At 48.0% G+C, this 19,806-nt stretch overlaps 5 protein-coding genes and 1 non-coding gene across 7 annotated transcripts; 3 read left to right on the plus strand and 3 right to left on the minus strand.

Annotated features, from left to right (window-relative positions):
• The first annotated feature begins 261 nt into the window (after positions 1-261).
• On the plus strand, positions 262-1,301 carry H257_10505 (hypothetical protein). Its single transcript, XM_009837072.1, has one exon. The coding sequence runs from the start codon at positions 843-845 to the stop codon at positions 1,194-1,196; it is 354 nt and encodes a 117-aa protein (XP_009835374.1). The 5' UTR covers positions 262-842; the 3' UTR covers positions 1,197-1,301.
• A 330-nt stretch (positions 1,302-1,631) lies between these two features.
• H257_10506 (hypothetical protein) lies at positions 1,632-2,193 on the minus strand. The gene has a single exon (XM_009837073.1). The coding sequence runs from the start codon at positions 2,107-2,109 to the stop codon at positions 1,732-1,734; it is 378 nt and encodes a 125-aa protein (XP_009835375.1). The 5' UTR covers positions 2,110-2,193; the 3' UTR covers positions 1,632-1,731.
• Positions 2,194-3,301: 1,108 nt separating this feature from the next.
• On the minus strand, positions 3,302-8,720 carry H257_10507. 2 transcript variants are annotated; one of them, XM_009837075.1, is made up of 11 exons: positions 8,357-8,720; positions 8,008-8,293; positions 7,136-7,305; positions 6,902-7,083; positions 5,943-6,111; positions 5,483-5,843; positions 4,599-4,981; positions 4,408-4,480; positions 4,148-4,238; positions 3,916-4,038; positions 3,302-3,861 (listed from the first exon to the last, which is right to left on the minus strand). In XM_009837075.1, exons 1-11 carry the CDS (start codon positions 8,668-8,670, stop codon positions 3,458-3,460), a joined length of 2,556 nt encoding a protein of 851 aa, XP_009835377.1. In that variant the 5' UTR covers positions 8,671-8,720; the 3' UTR covers positions 3,302-3,457. The 2 variants fall into 2 exon arrangements, with proteins under 2 accessions (XP_009835377.1, XP_009835376.1); XM_009837074.1 differs by having other exon boundaries at positions 3,302-4,038.
• Positions 8,721-8,958: 238 nt separating this feature from the next.
• Positions 8,959-9,039, minus strand: H257_10508. Its single transcript has one exon. It is a non-coding gene; the product is annotated as a tRNA-Ser (tRNA).
• Positions 9,040-10,938: 1,899 nt separating this feature from the next.
• H257_10509 (hypothetical protein) lies at positions 10,939-11,567 on the plus strand (the record flags this gene model as incomplete). Its single annotated transcript, XM_009837076.1, has 2 exons — positions 10,939-11,044; positions 11,389-11,567. The coding sequence occupies 2 exons, from the start codon at positions 10,939-10,941 to the stop codon at positions 11,565-11,567; spliced, it is 285 nt and encodes a 94-aa protein (XP_009835378.1).
• Positions 11,568-17,185: 5,618 nt separating this feature from the next.
• Positions 17,186-19,171, plus strand: H257_10510 (hypothetical protein; the record flags this gene model as incomplete). The annotated part of the gene is made up of 1 exon (XM_009837077.1): positions 17,186-19,171. The coding sequence occupies one exon, from the start codon at positions 17,186-17,188 to the stop codon at positions 19,169-19,171; it is 1,986 nt and encodes a 661-aa protein (XP_009835379.1).
• Between the last annotated feature and the right edge of the window lie 635 nt (positions 19,172-19,806).

Genomic DNA, 19,806 nt, shown 5'->3' on the forward strand with positions numbered 1-19,806 from the left:
CCTAATACGGTATGCATCGTGATGAGCTGATGGTTGCACTGCGTAAGTTGGCCTGGTGCTGCAACTCGATTTGTTAGCGGCTGAAATAAAAGTAACGTTAAGGGTTGTTTTATTCTGCTGAAATGCAGAACTTGGGTTTAGCGTTGTTTTATCTTCAATCAGGCTTATATTATATTAAACGCCGGGTTGTTTAACGGAGTTAAACAACGGGCAAATTACATGAAAAACACAATACGTACAGTAGTTTATTTGACTGTAGTAGTACTCAAATAACGAAAAATGTCATTTTCAAAATGGAATATGGCGTTTTGAACCACCTCAAGGAGTGGGGTGATCTAATGGTTATCACACGAACCCTTTCTTTGCTGCAGGTTTACGTTGGCTAGGGTTCCAAGAACGCCACTTGGATTTGAAACAAGGCTGTGAGCAGCAGCGCGCGGTCTTCAGGTGTCGACTCCACGGGGAATTCCAGCACGAACGCCCGAGAAAACTCGTGTCCGTCGCTACCCACCAGCTGCAAATACCCAACGATGTCCCCATGAGGGTCCAAAATGTCAAAGATGCCGTTGCGGGTGATGGCGGTGCCCGCACAGCAGTTGTTGACGCGGCCGCAGCTGCAAAAGTTGGTGCGTAAGGTGAACCTGGTTTCGTACTTGTCGTAAGGGAGCAGGCGATCAATATCCGTGTACGACGTGCAGAGGCAGCACATTTGGTAGCATCGCTTTAAGTACCCGTCAAAGTTTTCACGGACGCGACCAAAGCGCACAGGATTCTGCTGCCCAGTTGTCGACTGCTGTCCAGTAGTCGTCGATTGATTAGGGGTGGTGCTGACGTCGAGATGCATGGGGCAACACCAGAACCCGCTGGTTCGGAAGTGCCGCTTGGCCAAGAACACGTCCCCACCGCCGTCGACCATGAAGTGGAATCGCAGTGGGCGTAATTTGCGACAGCCAAACATCGCCAGCATGATGTGCAGCCCCAGAGACGATTCTTCGTGCACAACCATGAACGACTCGAGAGTATCCAGTTCAGCTGACGTGGGGGTCCACCCTACGTCGGCTTCGTCCGTGGGGTGTTTGCGGGCTTGCTTGTCGTGCGGCAGACGGTGGACTTTGTACGTCCCCTGCGGAGTGTACGGTAGTGATGACGCACCACGGCCGCCATCACTGGGGCGAGGGACAGTGGCGCTGACTTGAAGCCGCTGGTGAATCACGAGGCCCCGGGCCTGTCCCAACTGTTGGTCGATTGCGGCCGCCGTATGAAGATCCGACATGTTGTTTTCTGGCGGGGGGGGGTAGTCTGTTGACCCACACTGATTGAAACGGTGTAACTGCCATATCGACAGAATGTAACTGGCAGTACGCTTACAGTTGTAAGGTTGTATTGAAAACAAAACAAAACTATTAATATACATATACTACTAGGATGAATACGTAGTACTGTAAACGTTAGTGCTTTGCACTCGCATGGTACTGTACGTAGTAACGTTACTAGTTTACACTACTGTTGGTTGGTGCCGCGTACCTTTCCCCCGCGTATGGTCTTCAAACTACTTACCTGCCTATCTCGCGGTGATGTCTTCTTTCACCACGTCTGCCTTGAAGGCCTCGTTCCGCATTATCAAGCAGTTGTGAGAACATTTTATCCGGAGTAGCCGTCGTGATAAACTAATGAAAGTCGTTCTACCAGCATTCGCAAGTCCCAGAGACGAGACGTATTCTGTGCCATCACTCAGAAAGTTGATTCATTTTCATGGCGCCTTCGCTTGTTGACTGCCTTGAGAATGTGGGGTCTCAGCTGTTTACCTTCCTCGGAGGAAGCTCCTTGGATTGCTTGTCCACTGTCCTGGCATCCCACGCCCCCGCTTACGCGCTTCTCCTCGACGAATCCCTGTGGAGTCACTTGTATCACGAGCAATTCGGCGAGGCCATCCCAGGGTCGTTGAGTCCCCACCATGCGTTTCTGCACATGAGCTGTCATCGCGAATGGTTTTTTGAACACGTTCACGTTGTCCAAGGGGACTTGGAGTCGGCGGTCGCGACCGCTGCCGAAACCCCCTCGGCTGCAGCGCTCATCTTTCCGACGACCCCCACGCTGCTGCACCCCCATTCAACGTCGGCCGCAGGGGCGGTGCACAAACTTGGGGGCACTGCGCTTCGCTTGGAGATCGAGCGGGAGCGACAAGCTATTTACAGCTCTCGAGGGTTTCCTCCCCCTGGGTCGGCAATCCACACGACTGGCGGTCAGCTGTCGCGGTGGTTCCCGCACTTAATGCATTGCATTGGCCCCTCTTCCAACCGCACGGTCGACGAAAAGCTAGACATCATCGAGCGGACGTACCTAAGCGCCTTGACTCAGCTGATGGCGCTCCACGTGCGCCGAGCAACGATCATTCCCATCGGCACGGGGATTGCGCTCTGCCCTGTCGCTCTCACCGCCGACGTGACCATGCAGTCCCTGTGGGACCATGCCCTGCACCATCTCGACTGCAACAAGCGAGTCGACGGCGGGCGATTTCCTCTGGACGATGTGGTGGTGCTATGTCGGGATGCATATGTACTGGACGCGTTTCGGTGGGCCAAGCAGGGCATGTTGGAGGACCCTGCAGAATCTGAAAGCGACGACGACATGTCTGTTGGCGACGATGAAGGTGGCATGGACATTTGACGGAGTGAAGATTGATTCGTGTCATGTTCACCGTGGCACTCGTGACTTGGAAAATGCAGCGCAGGGGGCGTGTATTGCAGAGGGTTTGGAAGTCCTCGTTTGTGGCCAATGCCTTGTGGACTCGATGTAGCCGCAGGAACGTTTTCATCGTATGTGTTCATGTGTTGGAGTTTTTTTCACTATAAGCGTGTGACAGCTTTGAAGGCGATATTGTTGTGTTTATTCTACACTGGAGCGACATAGAGAATAATGAAATCGACACAACCAAATACTCCGGAGTAACGTACACAAGAAGGATTTAGCCAATGAGATTGCAGGAAACCATCACCAACATCGAATTAGTGTGTGCATTAAATTAGTGTGATTCTGAACACCACTGGACACCTTTTTACATACAAACTCCAGTACAGAGAATCGATCGATGGATTTGGCGAACCAGCACAAACAGCAAAAGGACACTAAGCAGGCTCGAAATCTATTGGGACAACACCCTCTAACACTCTCCCAGGTGTCGATTGTTTTGTCTTTGCTCTTCTGAAACTGAGATAGCGCTCCAATATGTATCGTCCTCAGTGTCGATACATGGTGTGCTTTGCAATATTGCGCCAACGTCCAAGTGTCGAAAAATATATATAACAAGTAGTACTACAGTAGTAGGATTAATAGTATACCGTTCTATGTGGTTTATGAATGACATGCCAAATGCTACTACTATTGGATACATGCATGCAAAAGTGGACCCGCGATTATGCAACAGACAACTTGAAAGTCAACTACTAATGAGCGTTCGTTAGAGCCAAACGGCCGGGTCGTCCGTCGGCGGGGCCGCGCGGGGATGCTGGTGCGGCGTCGAGCGTGTTTTGACGATCTGGGGCAGGGGGCGGCTCGACGAGCGGACCATTTCCAGCGACCGGTTGTGCGCAAACAGCGGCTGTAGGTGTTTGGTGTCGGCGGAGGACGAAGCGGCCGCATACTCGTCGGTGGCGATTAGGTCGCGCAGCTTGGCGGTGAAGCGGACTTGGTACGGATATGGCTCCATGGCGGAGAGGCCGCGGGGGTCCTTGCGCCGCAGCCAGACCTTGGCCCAGCGTTCCATGCGTTTGCGCCAGTTCCACGTCTGCAGAATGTCAATCACGCCCACGTAGTACAGCCCGGGTCCGGAAATCGAGTCGCACAGGTGTGGGTTTTGAACGCCTATTTGTTTCAAACATTGTCGTCTAATGCGTGTTGGTGGAGGTTAGTACGTACCAGCATCCGACTTGTCCACTTTGTACTGGACGTCCACTACGCCGATCAAGAGCGAGTAGTCCATGATCCCTTGGTCGCGCAGAAACACGGAATCGTGCTGCAGTTGCTCGAGTAACGCCCGCCCTAGAGTGATGGACATAAGGTGGATGTGCAAATAGATGATGGACATACGATGCAAATAGATGCTGGAAATAATATAGATTATAACGAATATATTTGATAGAAATAGTACCTTCTTCAGCACCGAGACGCAACCGGTGGTGCAAGTCGTCGTCCTTGAGCACCACGTTGGGCTCGTGCGGGCCGGCTAAGTTTGGGCACGTCTAATATACCCACCATATAAAACGTTTCATGAACAAATCATTGAAAACAATACGCTGATATAATATTATGTTCCACCATAACCAAATATGAGAATATATATCATAACATCGAATTCATGTCTCATATACACAGTGCCAAAGTCCAATGTGCAATATAATCCGATCCTACCTGCTGCTTGGCCACGTTCGAGTGGTACACAAACTGCATCGAGCAGTACCGGCACTTGACCTTGGCACCATCCCTAATCGACGAATATATATGGTATCAACCGACATGGATTAAAAAATGTCAAACATATATATAAATATAAATTGGGTTGTTGATATATATATAAAGTATATTAAAACTGTGTTTTGTACCGTGGATTGTCGTAGCTCCGATTCACCCAGCTGCCCTTGATGTCGTACCGGTGGTGGATCTCGGGGGCGTTGGCAAACAAGTTTTCCATCACGACAAAGTAAAACTTGTTGCCGTGAAGGGTGATCTTAAAGCACCCGAAGAACCGCGTGAGCTTGGTGTGCGGGTACGCGAGCATGTGGTCGCGGTAGAGAGGGGCGATTTTGGCCAGAAACCGCGCCTCCCCTTCGACCATGCTCTTGACGATGAACCGCATGTCCTTGCTAAAGAACATGAACGCGCCGCTCGCGCCTTCGCTGATGCTCGGCTTGGTCGCTTCTTCGAATGACGTGGCAAAGTCGTCGGCTTTCAAATCGAAATGCGCCCGCAGCTGCGCAAACGTGCTCTACACACCACCAGCACATGACAAGGTGGTTGGGTTTACAATCGTATACTTGTAGGAGATTCGTAGTATGTATGGTCAAGTCGATATAATTCACTAATATTGGACAGGGGGAGCCGGCACACAATCGATTGTCCAATCAAAACCCACAACACGAATGAATCAAGTGGCCAATCTCGTTCGCGCTTCCACCAGGCAACATTGAGTACGCTGGTGACTGTTATTAGTGTGACACTGGACACTGTTTCATACAAAATTCAGTACAACAATCAATTGTTATGACCCCATTCGAATGGACCAATCAACATGTACTAGTCATTGGTATAGTACTTACTAGTAGTACATACTAGTATGGTAATATACGGTAATAAAAAAAACATGATACACCAAACTCACAGTCCAAAAATGTTGACAAAATGCTACAAACACACCATCGCCACATAGGACACACACAATATATATATATTTAAATATTTAAATATATATATATATATATATATATACCGGTCGGTAGTTGACGAAATGCACGGATCGTCGGGCATGTTTTGGTTTGTGGGCTGCTCGTGGACTTAGGGGGTTTTGTGACTTGTCGAGGTGTGCCTTGTGGGGGGGAATCGAGTCGATGACAGTGAGTCGGAGGCTGCTCCTGGATTCGGTCGATTCCACCGACATGCGCGGCCGCGGGACGGCGTCGGACTCGTGGATGGCGCGCAGCATGCCGCGGACCGTGTACTCGAGCAGGTCGCTCTGTAGAGACGCGTTCAGTTGCGCCGAAATGTTCATGTCGATCCGCCCATCTTGAGCGAAATGCAGCCATTGGGTCGTCACCAGTTGCGGCGCGTTGATCACAAACCACACAAAGTACCTGAAAACCACCCCGACAAGGTTGTAAGTTTTATGGTTTTTTTATGGTTTTATTTGGACGAGTTTTATGGTTTTAATATCGAGGGGTAGTTGGACTTACGTGACGATACCGCGGCCAGCTAGCACGTAGCAGTACAGCTTGAACATGGGGTTCGTGCGCAAGGCGGCGGGCGTGGCGTCGGAATTGTACGACGCAGCATACAACGAGAATGCCACCGTCCAATACAAAGTGTAGCTGATGATGCTCAGTGCCCCGTCCCTCAGCATGCCTACAAGCAAAAGTCACGAACTCGTGGTAGAGAAGCAGCAGCACACTAGTTAATTGGATGGGGGCCAATTATTGTCGATTTGATACAAATATGGGGAGGGGGTGCAATCGAATCGCGCCGACCAAATCGATCCACAATCGATCTGATTGGTTGAATTTCATTGAGAAGGTTTTGATTAATAATTTCAAGCAAGGGAAATAAACCATCATATATGAAATATTAAAACACCGAATTCGCTATTATATATAGAATCTCAATATATTGATGTTCATACATGAACAAAAGGCGGCGGCAATATCTGGACGACCCACATATGATGCTAGCTATCAATTCGTCTCGTTCTTAATTTTATATTAGGGTAACATTTCAAAAATATTATTCCACTTTCTGGCAAAATGGGATAAACGAAAAATGCCATTTTCAAAATGGAGGTAAAAGGTCCATTTTGTCATATGGCGTTTTGGACCTCTTCAACGAGTAAATCGCACGTGAAATTGTTGGAATTGGGTTAAAACTCTTCAGATATGTTTCAATTTTGATCAGATTTATTGAATTCGGCACCAAAATGGCATTTTGGGCCAGAATGTTGTAATATTCCAGGTTGCCAGACGGGCCCTTATTCACCAATAAGAATATCATAAATCCTTCCAGAACACTCATGGAGTACGCAATACCGTTGACATACGGATGCAATCCTGATGTATATGTGACAATCAGAATTCTATTTTTATTAATTGGAGCATGTGCATATAAAAAAGGTAAGATAATTCCAACCACACATTCGCCCAACCTTTGCGGGTCTCCATGGTTTTGCTAAGTCCCATGCGCAGTCGGGAGAAGCTCGCGCCGAGCACAAAGAACGCAAACGCGTAAAACAGCACCATCCAGCTAAAAAACGCCACCCACGTCGACACGTTAAACGAGAAAAACCCATTGTCCGCCGCCCCGTGGTCGCCCCGGTTGGCGGCGTATCTACCGAAACTCGATGATGATCATATAAGATTCATTATATGTATAAACCTACCGTTTCGCATATGTCCAGCAAAATTTGCCCTCTGCAAACCCAAACAACCCTTGCTTGGACGCAGTGACCACCGACAGCACGAGCGCAAACAGGCACACGCCACGTTTGTATAGCGTTCGATTGCGCTTGACGCTCGTGAACGGATTGTTCAGTGACAAGTACAAGTCCAGCTACATATTGTACGTTGAGTTGTTTTGCTCTAAACTGGACAATGCATCGACAAAAAATCACCAATTGTACTGGCGATTCGAAATTGTAGTGGGGTATTGTGGATTCGAATTACGAATCGACACGCGATTGGCTACTCCAGTTTTGAGTGGATGATTTGATTGGGTCGAAAGGACAAGTATATTCAACCAATCAGAAAACTCCAACGTGATATTCCATATTGATTCGACAAAAACCAGGCGAATTTTGGAAGTTTATAGCGAATTCACAATAGGCTCCCGATCGAATGAGCAGAATCACCAAATCGGCGGCAGAGAATCGATATACGACCAATCAAATCCGACCACTAATCAAAGTGGCCAATCAATTTCACTCTCGACCAAGTCAACACCAAATTAGTGTGTGACTGGAATTAGTGTGATACTGGACGAACGGTCGAACAATCGATTATCGATAGATTTGACAAAGAATCAGTACAAAAGTCCATAGGTTAGGTACAAGGACAATAACGTTACAGAAGAATCGAGCCAATCAGGAAACAATCATCAACCCAGGAACAACTATTTGGTGTGAGACTTCAATTAGTGTGATGGGCATTTCTAGATCTGCTGCTGGACATACAAAAGTCAGTACAAGAAATCGATCGATGGATTTGGCAAATATCAGCACAAAAATCTAAATTTTGGGTAAGTGGACAATGTTACCGTGAGCACAAAGAACCACGCGTCGGCCGACAAGAAGAGGAACTCGGTGATGCCCGACAGATATCGGCATGACAGGACGTTGTCCACTTGGTAGATGCCCCAGTAGATCCACAATGGGTCAAAGAGAAACCGGATCGAGAGGAGCAGGTCCATGATCGCTCGGTAGTACAAGAGCGGGTTCGGGTGCCGCTGGTACGCATGGACGCCGTGGAACGTCACGATCACGATGCAGCTCGTGAAGAACGTTTGCGCCGAGCCCATGACGAGCCCGGGGTTGATCTCGTGCCTACAAGATTCGTTAGACGTGATGTGGGCATACATGGATATGACGATGGATTGTCCTGTATACCCTTCAATGTCGGTGACCAGGTACGCCGTCACGAACGTCGCAATCGTGACCGACGTGCCGAAAAGCCACAGCCAAAAGCCAGGCCACGAGAACGTGACGTTAAACCCGTCCAAGAGCACGGACCGAAGCGACTGGATGTTGCCCGCGTCGTCCGACTCGGACATGTCAAACGTCTTTAGATGCTGGTCGTCGGTCAGGATGTCCTCCTCCTTGCGGCCAAAGAGGCCGCTCCGTCGAGATGACGACGACGCACTTCCTCGGGAGGAGGACTTCGTTGGGATGCGATGCGGCAGTGCAGGGTCGGCGGCGCTCATGGCAATGGGATGGTAGGCAAGGCAGGCTGCCTGTCGAAGAATTGTATGCGTGCGACCTTGCGACAAACAGTCGATGGTTGGCTCGTTTAAGTGACCCGGCTATTCGAAGCAGATATTGATACAAACTTAACGTTTAAACGTAATAATGACACTACTGATATATTTGGCTTATGTGAATAAGACAACGATGGATTTTAAGCCACACTTTGAATCGAAGTACCTACAAACGTTTGGTCACGCAAATGGCCAAGTCCATACTATTAATAGTATCAAAATGAGAAAAAGAAACGACAGCTGTGAGATTTGAACTCACGAGGGTTTCCCCAATAGATTTCGAGTCTATCGCCTTAACCGCTCGGCCAAGCTGTCATGTTGGAATAGATCATTTTGACACATGTATAATGATAAAACCTGTCGTATTTGTCATCTCTACTCACAAGAAAATTCGTCTGAAAACCTTCCCGGAGGAATAACCCCCCACGAGAACAGTGGTAACGTTGCTGTTTTGACCTAATTGTGAAATACTACGTATTACTTCGAAGTACTATTGTAGATTCGGTACGAATTTCCGGACCCCGACCAATCGAACCTCGCACTGAACCTCACCGCGGTAATTAATTTGTTGGTACGAAATTTCTCTTCGCCGATTGACTACAATTTTCTTTGCAGATTATTTGGTACAGTAGTCAGTCAATCCAATGTCGCAGTGAAGATGTAGCGACGAAGGCAGAATTGGGAAATTCGGAAGGAAATTCACAATATAAACTTCGAAACATTCGACTTATTGCGAACGGCCTCCCGAAGGGAATAAGTTCCACATGAAAACAGTGTTAACGTTAACTGTTATTATTGGTAATTCGATTTCAAAATGGACTGGGGCTGTCAATCGAATCGACGAAGCAAAGACGAAGTAGCCAATGAAATTTTCAAAAAAAACCTTTCGACCAATCAAATTACAGGCGTATCCGGTGCATTTCCAAGCTTCTCCATTTCACAAAGAGTTCAACGTTGTATCCGACAGAAGTCACAGTGAGTATATTTAGTTCAAGTACAATGACGCTCGACGATTTCAGGTGGATTTGACGTCATTCGTCGAATCTACCGAAAATACTAAATTTAGCTCGAAAGCACAATACCTCTTACCTGGAACAGGCCGTAAATTCACTTTTCGATCCTTTGAACGAATATTACGATCACAAGAAGTGTGCCTCCTTATCGTCTCTTTGCCATCACCAAACCGATATTTAGAAACATTTGTTGTTTTTGTATTGCATGGTAACGCCGAATATTTACCTCATAATCTGTCGGACAGGATGTCAAATTTGAATTGTAAATTGGCACAGAAAGCAGTTTCGAGGTCGAATCATTCTTCACCTAGGCGTCGCTCCATGTCGTCTTCCATGGCACTTTCGCATAGGCAGAAGGAGGTACCGCGGCCACAATTGGTGCGGGATGTCAGTAGGTAGTGTAGAGTCAATGGCTGGCTTGTTTCAAGTGACCCAGTGAAATGAATCATCGCAGGCATCCATACAAACTTAACGTTTAATGAACCCGACCCGAGTACAGTAACCGGGGAGAAACTCGACCCCCCAAGAATCTCGACCACCTCTATGTATTTTTATTAATATTTCGTCACTTGTCAAACATAATTAATAATGGCGAGCCAATCAAGCAAGGTAGAATACTGTCCTGTAATTGGTACTTTCAAATTTCAAATTCAATCTCACATGATATTCAAACAACACACCCATTTCACCACTGAACCGAGATGACAAGGCAACGCACTCAGCTGTCCTACAACATCAGCCAGAAGCATAAGCTTCTTCGACTCTTCGACGAACATGGCATCAGTTGTGAACGCCGTACCTCGAAGTACTCTCTCGACTTAGCTGGATCAGCCCACAAAGCTTGCGGCAACTAGACGCAATGCGAAATGAACTGCCATCGGTGGGCAAGGCGCGAAGTGCATCATCCCGTTCCACATGATCTTCTCACATTCATGAAGGACATCCGCAGAGATGAGCATATTCTAACATCCATTAACATCATCAACTTCATGAAGACCCACTAGAACGTTTGGCTGCTGCAGTATAAAGCAAATCTGTACCAATCGTTCGCGCACAGACACCGCTTCTCTCAACGTGTGGCCTGTAATTCCAAGCTTCCTGCAGCCGGCATGATTCAAATCCGCGACAAGTTCTGGGGCAAGTACAACGGGCACAATCTGCGCGACATCATCAACGTTGACAAGACGGCCGTTACTACGACATGCCCCTGGGGAAGATTTGGGCCGAGATTGGAAAGTCATCAAAGGTCGACAAGGCCCAAATGAACTCGGACCTGTTGACTGCTGTCTTGTCTTGCCACGCTGATGGTAATTTACACAGTTATACACTTTCGGTATGTTCTAATGCTCTGCTCCCTATAGGTGGGAAGTTACCAATTCTGCTCATCTTGCATAGCACCCCGGGTGGTCCCATCGACTAACGCGAACTTCGTACGTACCCGTGAGGGCACCACTATGCGGTGCAGGACAAAGGTTGGATGGACAGTCGTGTGTGGCGTTTGTTCCCCGACGTGCTGCCGTCTCATGTTCTCGGACCAAGTTTGACGCCCATGTGTCACAAGAGTCGTCGGATTCCATCGTCCGTGACTTGTACAGTGTGCTGGAGCCACTGCCTGCAAATTGCACAAGTATGTGTCAGCCATTTGACGTAGGTATTATGGGACCTTTCAAGAAAATCATGCGCAAGCTCTGGCTGGACGAGCTACCTGTGTGTAGTGCTGCAGACAAACGTATGGCGATGGTCAAGCGCGCTATCAAGGCGATCACATCAGATGCAGTGAAGGGGTCGTTTGTAAAAGCCATCCCTCGACCTCAAATAGTACTTGTGTAATATCATAATAATGCAAGCATTTGATATATGGTATGCTTGTAATATGTCGCTGGTCTACTTGTGCTCGGTGGGAGGGTTGTCGGTGTAAACCCCCCTCCTGAATCTCTGAAACGCATATTTTGCCAATTTTGCGACATTTCATGTTGTAACGTTACAAAACGTTTTGTCCAATGAAAATCTGACTGCCATGTCTTTCATAATTTTGCGTTTCGACGAGTGAACCAATTTGTGTTCCATACCCGGTCGAGTTTCTCCCCGGTTCGCTGTAGTCATAAACAACATCACTTGAAAAATCAGGTACTACTCTGGTCCGATCAAACGTTAACACTTTTTCGCCATTGGCGGATTTTTCAATTTTTTTGTCTTTAACCAATCTAATTGGCTCACAAGAAAGCGCAAGCTCTCCACTTTGATTGGATGATTTCCGACCAAACTAATTCCTTTTTGCTCAAAAGTTATGGTGGCAAGAATTTGTTCACACATTCGTTAGCAAGCATAACGACCCGCTGAGGTCTCATATTGCATGATCACCCTTCCTGGTCAACATCAACACACTTCCTCTTGCAAAGCGATCTTTCTAGTCAACTATGCCTTCCCCATGCTCTCAGAGTACCTACAACCATCGCACTGGCAACAAGAAGCTCACCGATGCTCAACGCCATTCCATCTACGAGATGCTTCTGGAACGAAGCGTAGCCGGAGAACTACCCCATGGTTGCGCAACACAAACTGCCCGACTATTCAACTGCACGAGACAGACGACTTTGAACGTGTGGGCAAGAGGTCGCCTCTCACTACGCAGCGGTAGCACGACGGTCGACGTGTCGGCAAAATACAATATCAAAACCTCTCTAATATAATATTTCTTCGTCAGACTATAATTTTGTACATGTATTAATTCAAAGAGTTTTACGATGTTAGGGAATCAAAACCGAAAGATTCAACACTCTGAAGAGATTGAGAGTTTGATTCGGGCTGTCCCTTTGCATGAACGGCAAACGATGCGTACACTAGCAACCAAGACAGGTCACTCGAAGACAACAATCATTCGCCACATGCAGCGAGCAAAGTCATTAAAATTCAAGTCAACCCATTGAAGCCGTTCTTAACGGAAGCCAACACGAGACCCGTTTGAAGCACGCGCTTTCGTTTCTTCGGCCGTCGTCGAATGGAACCATTTTCGACAACATGAACTCGTCTGTACATGTTGATGAGAAATGGTTCTTTTTGACGACTGTCAAGAAGTCTTTCTATGCTTACGACGATGAAGAACTTCCGAAGCGCCAGCTCAAGTCCAAACGGTATATTACCAAAGTCATGTTTCTTGCGGCAGTCACACGGCCACGATACCCCCACAAAAAATCCATTTTCGATGGAAAGATCGGCATTTGGCCTTTTGTCGAGACTGTTATGGCCCAAAGGTCAAGTGCAAGTAGGCCAAAAGGTACTCCGGTTATCGCACCTGTGAATGTGACTGCGGATGTGTATCGCAAGATGATTGTTGAGAAGGTTGTTCCAGCAATTAAGGCAAAAATGCCCCCGACATGACCAAATTAAAACAATATATTTGCAGCAAGATAATGCGAGACCACATAATAGTGTGACAACGCAACTGCTACTTTAGTCTGGTGTTATTGGTATTGAAGCTGCAAATCAGCCACCTAATAGTCCAGACTTAAATGTCTTGAATTTAGGGGTTACTTCAACTCAATACAAAGTCTACAAAGCCAAAAGTGTACTCGGACCAACGAGGAGCTGAATGGTGCAGTAGAAAGCTCATTTGATGAGCTGCCTTGTGACACTTTGTCGAAAACCTTCATTACTTTGCAAAAGGTGATGGAATTGACGCTTAAATTCTTGGGGAAAAATGATTATGAGCTTCCTGATATGAGTAAAGATGCGACTATCAAGGACTTGACATTGTTTAATGTCCGTTGTGAACCACTTGTCCATGAAAAAGCACTTGCTCACATGGCCGCTGAATGAATTCCCAAATCCGAGTAGTAACCGCAATAAAATAGAATGTCATTATATTTTTGTAATCAAATATGTTCTTTCAAGGTTCAATACAAACATCAAGATGTTTTTTTGGCACATCAATACTTTAATCAAGATAAAAATGTGTTAACATTTGATCGGACCAGAGTAGTATGTATCATGATGGTACCACTCTGAGTTTTACGCTATAACTACAGTTCTTGAATGATGTGGTCATGCGCATGCGCTCGGCCAAGCTGTCATGTTGAAGGGAGCTCGATTTGTTAGAATTAATAACGATAAAACTTCGAATGGGTAGAGCCAATCAAACGTTGTACTACGTAGTATTTGTCATCCTACCTCACTCGAAAATTCGTTATTGCGAAAGACCCACCAAAGGGAATATGTCCACCATGAAAGATATGGTAATGTTACTGTTGTTACCTGACTGTGAAATGCCGTTCCCACTTTCAATGAGGGAGGTATTGTCCTTTTACCCAAAATTTGGACTTTTGTGCTGAATCGTCAAACCTATCGATCGATTATTTGTACTAGACCTCTAGTTCAGTGACAAAGTTTCGAGTCAGAACGTGGTTAGTGATCATCCATAAAGGCATTGGCTAAAATACGTGTAAGTGCTCATTTATTTACTGTTAATTATTTTTATGTTATTGAATCAATTCGTTGTCGATTGCGGAAATGATCATTTGAACGATCACAACAAAAGATTTTAAAAGCCATGAAACTGTATCATTGTTTTGGATCAGATTACATGGACATCACCGGAGTACGGAACATTTAACCATCATGGGCCCACCAAAAGATGTACTTTTGGGGCTAGGTATTTGTATCAGTTGATGTAGTCATGTCTTTGACACGCTATAGTGGCGATCGTTCTCCCAGGTGATGACACCACCGCGGGAGTGAGCGTGGTATACTTGTCTCATCTCGTCCAATGCGTGAACGTCGTCGTCGACTTGTTGGAGGCGCGACACGATAGCAAAGGAGTACATGGATTTCTTCAAAAAATTGATTGTGAGTTATCACTACGCGCTAGGTATTTGGTGTTGAGTCGCAGCAGATTTTCAGTTGTGTAGAATATTGTCATATAGGTTGTAAATGCGGAATAGTGTTGCCGTATTGTTTTTGAATCGGTTGATTCATCAATGACGCAGACTTTGATCATTTGTTCAATCTCTTCGTCACTTACAACGTTAATACGATTTTAGTATGTCCTGTCACATTTACTTATTTTAATTATATCTATATATTGATGTTCAGTATTATTGGCAATCACAGATCAAGAAATATATAAGCGAACAAGTGGTGTACTGAATGTTGTATGTAAAATGATGTCCTGTGGTGATTGGTATCACACTAATTGAAGTCACACACTAATTTAACGTTGTCGATAGTTTCCTGCAATCTGATTGGCTAAATCCTTCTGCCGATTCTTCTGTACATTTGGTTCTGTGAATTCATTCGCCATGTCGCTCCAGTTTAGAATAAACACAACCATATGAATTACCCCGTCATACTCGATGAATACATTCAACCCTACATCCTCGGGATTAACAGTAAGTGCATCTCTACAGTATTCATGCAAATATACTGTACCGTACAATCTAACCTAAACCTCTCAATATGGATGGATTTGTAAATTGGTCAGATATTGCTTATGACAGGTTAACAGAAGTGTAGTCTAAATCGATCACCTTCCTGTTAGTTGCAGCGATGTGTCAACTTTTTGTGCGCATGTGTGGATTACGAGGCTTATACATGCAAAGCTATGTAGGAGAGAAGGTTGTCAGCCGGGGTGGAAACCGAGATCGTGGTCCAGCAAATCATGAAGCTCTGACAGAGAACGCGGTGCGAGCGCGGCATGGAGAAAACCCGCGAGGGAAGTGAAATCGGTAACCGCGTCGGGGGCATTTTTTGAACATAATTAGCCGCTTGGTTGCAGTTTCGCGGGCAGTGAGTCCAGGTACAGCAAAACCGTGCGGCAAGGGACCGGACGTTGCGATACAGGTCTGTATGCTGGGCCCGGTATAGCCCTTGCATCTCGCGGAGCAATAAGTGGCTGTCGCCAAGCATGGTGAGGTGCGAAAAGCCCACGTGGACCGGTAGGAGTAACCCAAGGATATGCCGATTTATAATGTAACCAGGATGAACTCGGATGAGAAAGGAAAATCACTATTTATAAGTATGCTTATTGAGGGAGTAAAATGCTATTTTGGCAGAGACACATTCCTTAAATTGTTTGGATTGGTTCACAGGGACGTAGTAGTTAACTATCGCTAACCACTGAGATGAACTTAACTCTAGCACAGTAAGAGATGGCCAGAGTATACTAAATCCCATATAAACACACAAGAAACAGCGTTTTTAGCGTTTCCTAAAAAAAATACAGGCCATAGCCAATGAAGGACTAGCCTGTCGCCATCAAACCAGCATGTTGCTATGCTGAATGGCGCGACCACTTGTCGCGTGGGTAGCGGGGCATTCAGGGTTTCGACATTGATGACAGCTTATGACCACGGATGACCGCAGCGTCCATTTATTCTATCCCTGACCACAGCGCAATCACTATCAACATCTCGGCGACTGTGAATGATAACCCTTCTCACGACGTGCAGTTCACTGCACCCGCAATGCCGTCCACCGCACCCGCAATGCCGACTTCGCGTCACACGTACTCTGGAGTGATTTGTTGGGTTAATTTACCAATGCGACAATGATACTGGCATGTGTCCAGTCCGGAGACAATCATCAATTGCGTTGACACCTCGTTCGCAGCTCATTCAAGATTTACTCGGAAACATTCTCTTAGACGTCGGTCGAAATGTCTCGCACAATCCAGCTCTACAGCTGTATTCGGTTTCCCGCTGTGAAATGTGGCAGGGAATAGGGTGAGTCAGTTTAGGAATTTTTCAACTGCTTTTGATTTTCGCACTCGCTGGAAATGCAAAACGCCCTCAAGTTTGAAAAACAAGAGTCAATCCTACGTATTGTAGTTATCGGCATAAAGGCAGAGTCATTGGTCATTCTGCAAATTGCCGCGGCATACAGAGAGGTCGGTCGTCCTGGTGGACTTGGACACAATGATACGAACAATAGTTAGGTGCAATCCACTTTTGCCGTTTGCGGCAAAGAAGGATATACGCGAACTTCTTGCTCGTCGATGTATCCTACATAGTGCACGTTACATGACCCGCGAAAGAATTTGACACGGTCGCTTGGGCAGCTATCCATTTTACCGTATATGACAATTGGCGACTTCGTTCAAGAAGTGCGTGTTTGCCAAACAACGTTTTGCATACGTAGTCCTTTTGATTTGTATGAATCCTGTATTTCAACCAACATACCACCGAACGCAACGGCCGGTGTGGGTACTTGGCCACTATGATACATGTGCTTCGGATGGAGGATGTCGCGAACGACGATTCTGGCCGTTTAGGCCTATCCACCGCCAGCACCGTCAGCCCTGGCGATGCGCGAAGTGATGTGATGTCCCAAGCTACGTTATCTGCTCGTGTTGGTGACGCTGGATCGTCCGAAAATGTCAACCCACGCTCGCTCCCTCGTACCCGTGGCTCTGCAACTTCGGCTACTAATACCACCTCGCCGCCGTCGACCCATCCATGGGCTGCCTTTGCTGCCAAGCGCGCCGAGGCCACCAAGACCACTCGGATCAAGGATGTGAGTGCCCACTGTCCGTCGATGGTCGACCTGGCACCTCCTTGGCCAAGCACGGTGCCGGAACGCTCGCCTTCCATGACACCATGCCTATCCAGAAGCACGACAAGCGTGAGGTCGTCGGGTGGCTGCACATGGACACGGGCAACCATACCAAGGCGATCAACGAGGATGCCGCCATGGCGTCGCTGCTGCACGACAACCAGTCGTTGGTCAAGGGCGACACCCTCGTTGACGTCATCAAATGTGAGAAGGATACCCAAAACCGTATGTTACGGTGGGGTATCGCCAGTGACACTGCTCTCCGTCAACTTCAAGGAACGACATTGAAGTTGCGTGTGACCACGACGTCTGGGAAGATCAAGACCACCACCATGATGCCATTCCAAATGTCCCTTCCACACGTGCTCGATGGGTTCTACATGGACATTCCGGCTGGCCCGCAAGGTCTGTTTGAGGAACGGCTCATGTTTGAAACCCTGCAACGCCTCGAACCTCGTTTCTTATGGGGTCTGTATACGAGTGTGTCTGCGACGACGGGCCTGGCTGGATCGCGCTACCGGATCCACTTCCTGGGGTCTGAAATCCCATCCACCATGCTGCTCGATGGTCGGATGGTTGAGGAATTCGTTTTCCGTGGTCGGTGCCTCCGTGTTTATGGCCGTGGATGGTTCTTTCGTGACAAGCGACTGGCTCGTCTTGATTTGGACTCCATCGCAGCTGGAACAACTCACGTGACTCCAACGACCTCCCCTACCTCCACCACCACTGTAACTCGGGCCACACCGGCTAAACGACAGAAAACCACGACCAAGGACCCCAACGCAGCCCCAGCCCCATACCGTGTTCACACTCCTGGTCGATCCTGGACGTCACCCAATGCGTTTGCGGCACTCCATGAGCGTTGGAACGTTGGACATGCGGTGCACCGGGCCAACCACGATGGTGTGAGTTTTGAATCCATCATCCCCGAGCTGCACCAGCCCGACAACGACCTTGCCCACCCCACTGCCGACGAGTATGTGACGTGCCCCAAACCAACCAAGGGCACAGTCTCACACGTCGAGGTGCCGCTGGATGATCTGCTGGCCGAGCTGCAACTCCTCGAGGCCCAATCCAGTGCGGCTATCCAGCACCATGAATCCCATGTGGCAGATGCTGTTCGTGGCAGTGAGTTCGATCTAGCCACCATGGTGAACTCTGGCCGTGTGGATTCGATCTGCACCATGATGGCACGACACCCAGTGGACTTTGGGGTCCAGCTGCATCGTCTCTTCACTGCAGATCGCCCTACCTTTGAGCTGCTCATTCGCCAGCGTTTGTTGCACCGCTGGCTCCGTGCGACCTGGGGTGGCTCAGCATCATTTGACAAGCTGTACACCAAGTCGTTTGGACACAAGATGACCAGAGAGTCGGTGGTTGAGCTGTTCCGGGCCCTGCAACACTCCGACACCCTGGCACCCATCGTTTCCGAGACGGAAGCTGGTGACGAGCTGACCCTGTCCAGATTGGACTTGGAACTGGTGCTGGCACTGGCTGAGGTGCTTGCAGCAGCCCATAGCCCTCTCTACTTTGCATCCGATGCAGCCGTCATGGTGTCCACTGGATGCACCATTGAGATCATCCCTGCGCACCGTGGGCTGCGCTCCCTCTCGGCTCCAACCATGCTAGCTGTCCTCATGTCAACCCACCTTGGTGAAGAGCTGTGGCGCATCATGGAAACGATGTTTGATGGTGATGACGACATGAACCGAGTCATGGCGCACCTGTACGACATTCATGAGAGTGGATTCGTCAGCCTTCCACACATCGGCATCACACGATGGGATCAGGAATTGGGCCGATTTGTCGTCCCGACTGACGAAGTGGATGACACTGCCACCCCGGTGGACGACTCCACCATGACCCAAGTGGTCAACCGTCAGTACTAAGGTGCTACCGGCCAACCTCCTCGACCCAACCTCATCCTTCACCATCACCACCTGCAACCTGAACGGCCTCAAGATCAACGGACATCTCGTGGCTCGACGTCTCAAAAAACCTCCAACCTGCGTCGTCTTTCAAGAAACGAAGATGCGCAATGCACAACAACTCGATACCTTCCACCACCACCTCAACAATGAGGTTGGTGCTGGCAACTACACCCTCTTCACCAACGATCCAAGAGCAACCACTGCCGACCCGGTTCACCGTCGGCACTGCGGGGTAGCCAGCTTCTTTCACAAGTCCATGCCTGGCTTCGCCTCATTGGTTCACCTGGTCAACCACGACATCCCTGGCCGTTATTTGGTGGTCAGGACTGAATGGAGTGGTTTGCCCGTGTACATCCACAACATATATGCACTCGTGGAGCCCCATCTGCGTGGTGCATTCTTTGTAGCCCTGCCTCGTGATTTCGAACACGACAGTCTACACCTTGTGGGAGGTGACTTCAACATGCCTCTCCACCCATCCCTCGATGCCTCGACACTGCACTCAAGTCACGGGAATGGCAAAACCGACTGTGTGGAGTGGCTCACAGCACTCGGTGAGGTCGACGTATGGCGTCAGCTCAATCCATCAGCAC

Source organism: Aphanomyces astaci, assembly GCF_000520075.1.
Source record: "Aphanomyces astaci strain APO3 unplaced genomic scaffold supercont1.28, whole genome shotgun sequence".
NCBI classification, from domain to species: Eukaryota; Oomycota; class Saprolegniomycetes; order Saprolegniales; family Verrucalvaceae; genus Aphanomyces; species Aphanomyces astaci.

Bases quoted from the DNA above. Each gene is read 5' to 3' on its own strand.
- H257_10507 (XM_009837075.1), bottom strand. From the start codon at position 8,670: ATGAGCGCCGCCGACCCTGCACTGCCGCATCGCATCCCAACGAAGTCC. The intron at 8,294-8,356 runs GTATACAGGACA...CGAATCTTGTAG, and splicing joins CTGGTCACCGACATTGAAGG to GCACGAGATCAACCCCGGGC. The intron at 4,982-5,482 runs GTATATATATAT...GGTGGTGTGTAG, and splicing joins ATTTCGTCAACTACCGACCG to AGCACGTTTGCGCAGCTGCG.
- H257_10505 (XM_009837072.1), top strand. From the start codon at position 843: ATGGGGCAACACCAGAACCCGCTGGTTCGGAAGTGCCGCTTGGCCAAG.
- H257_10506 (XM_009837073.1), bottom strand. From the start codon at position 2,109: ATGGGGGTGCAGCAGCGTGGGGGTCGTCGGAAAGATGAGCGCTGCAGC.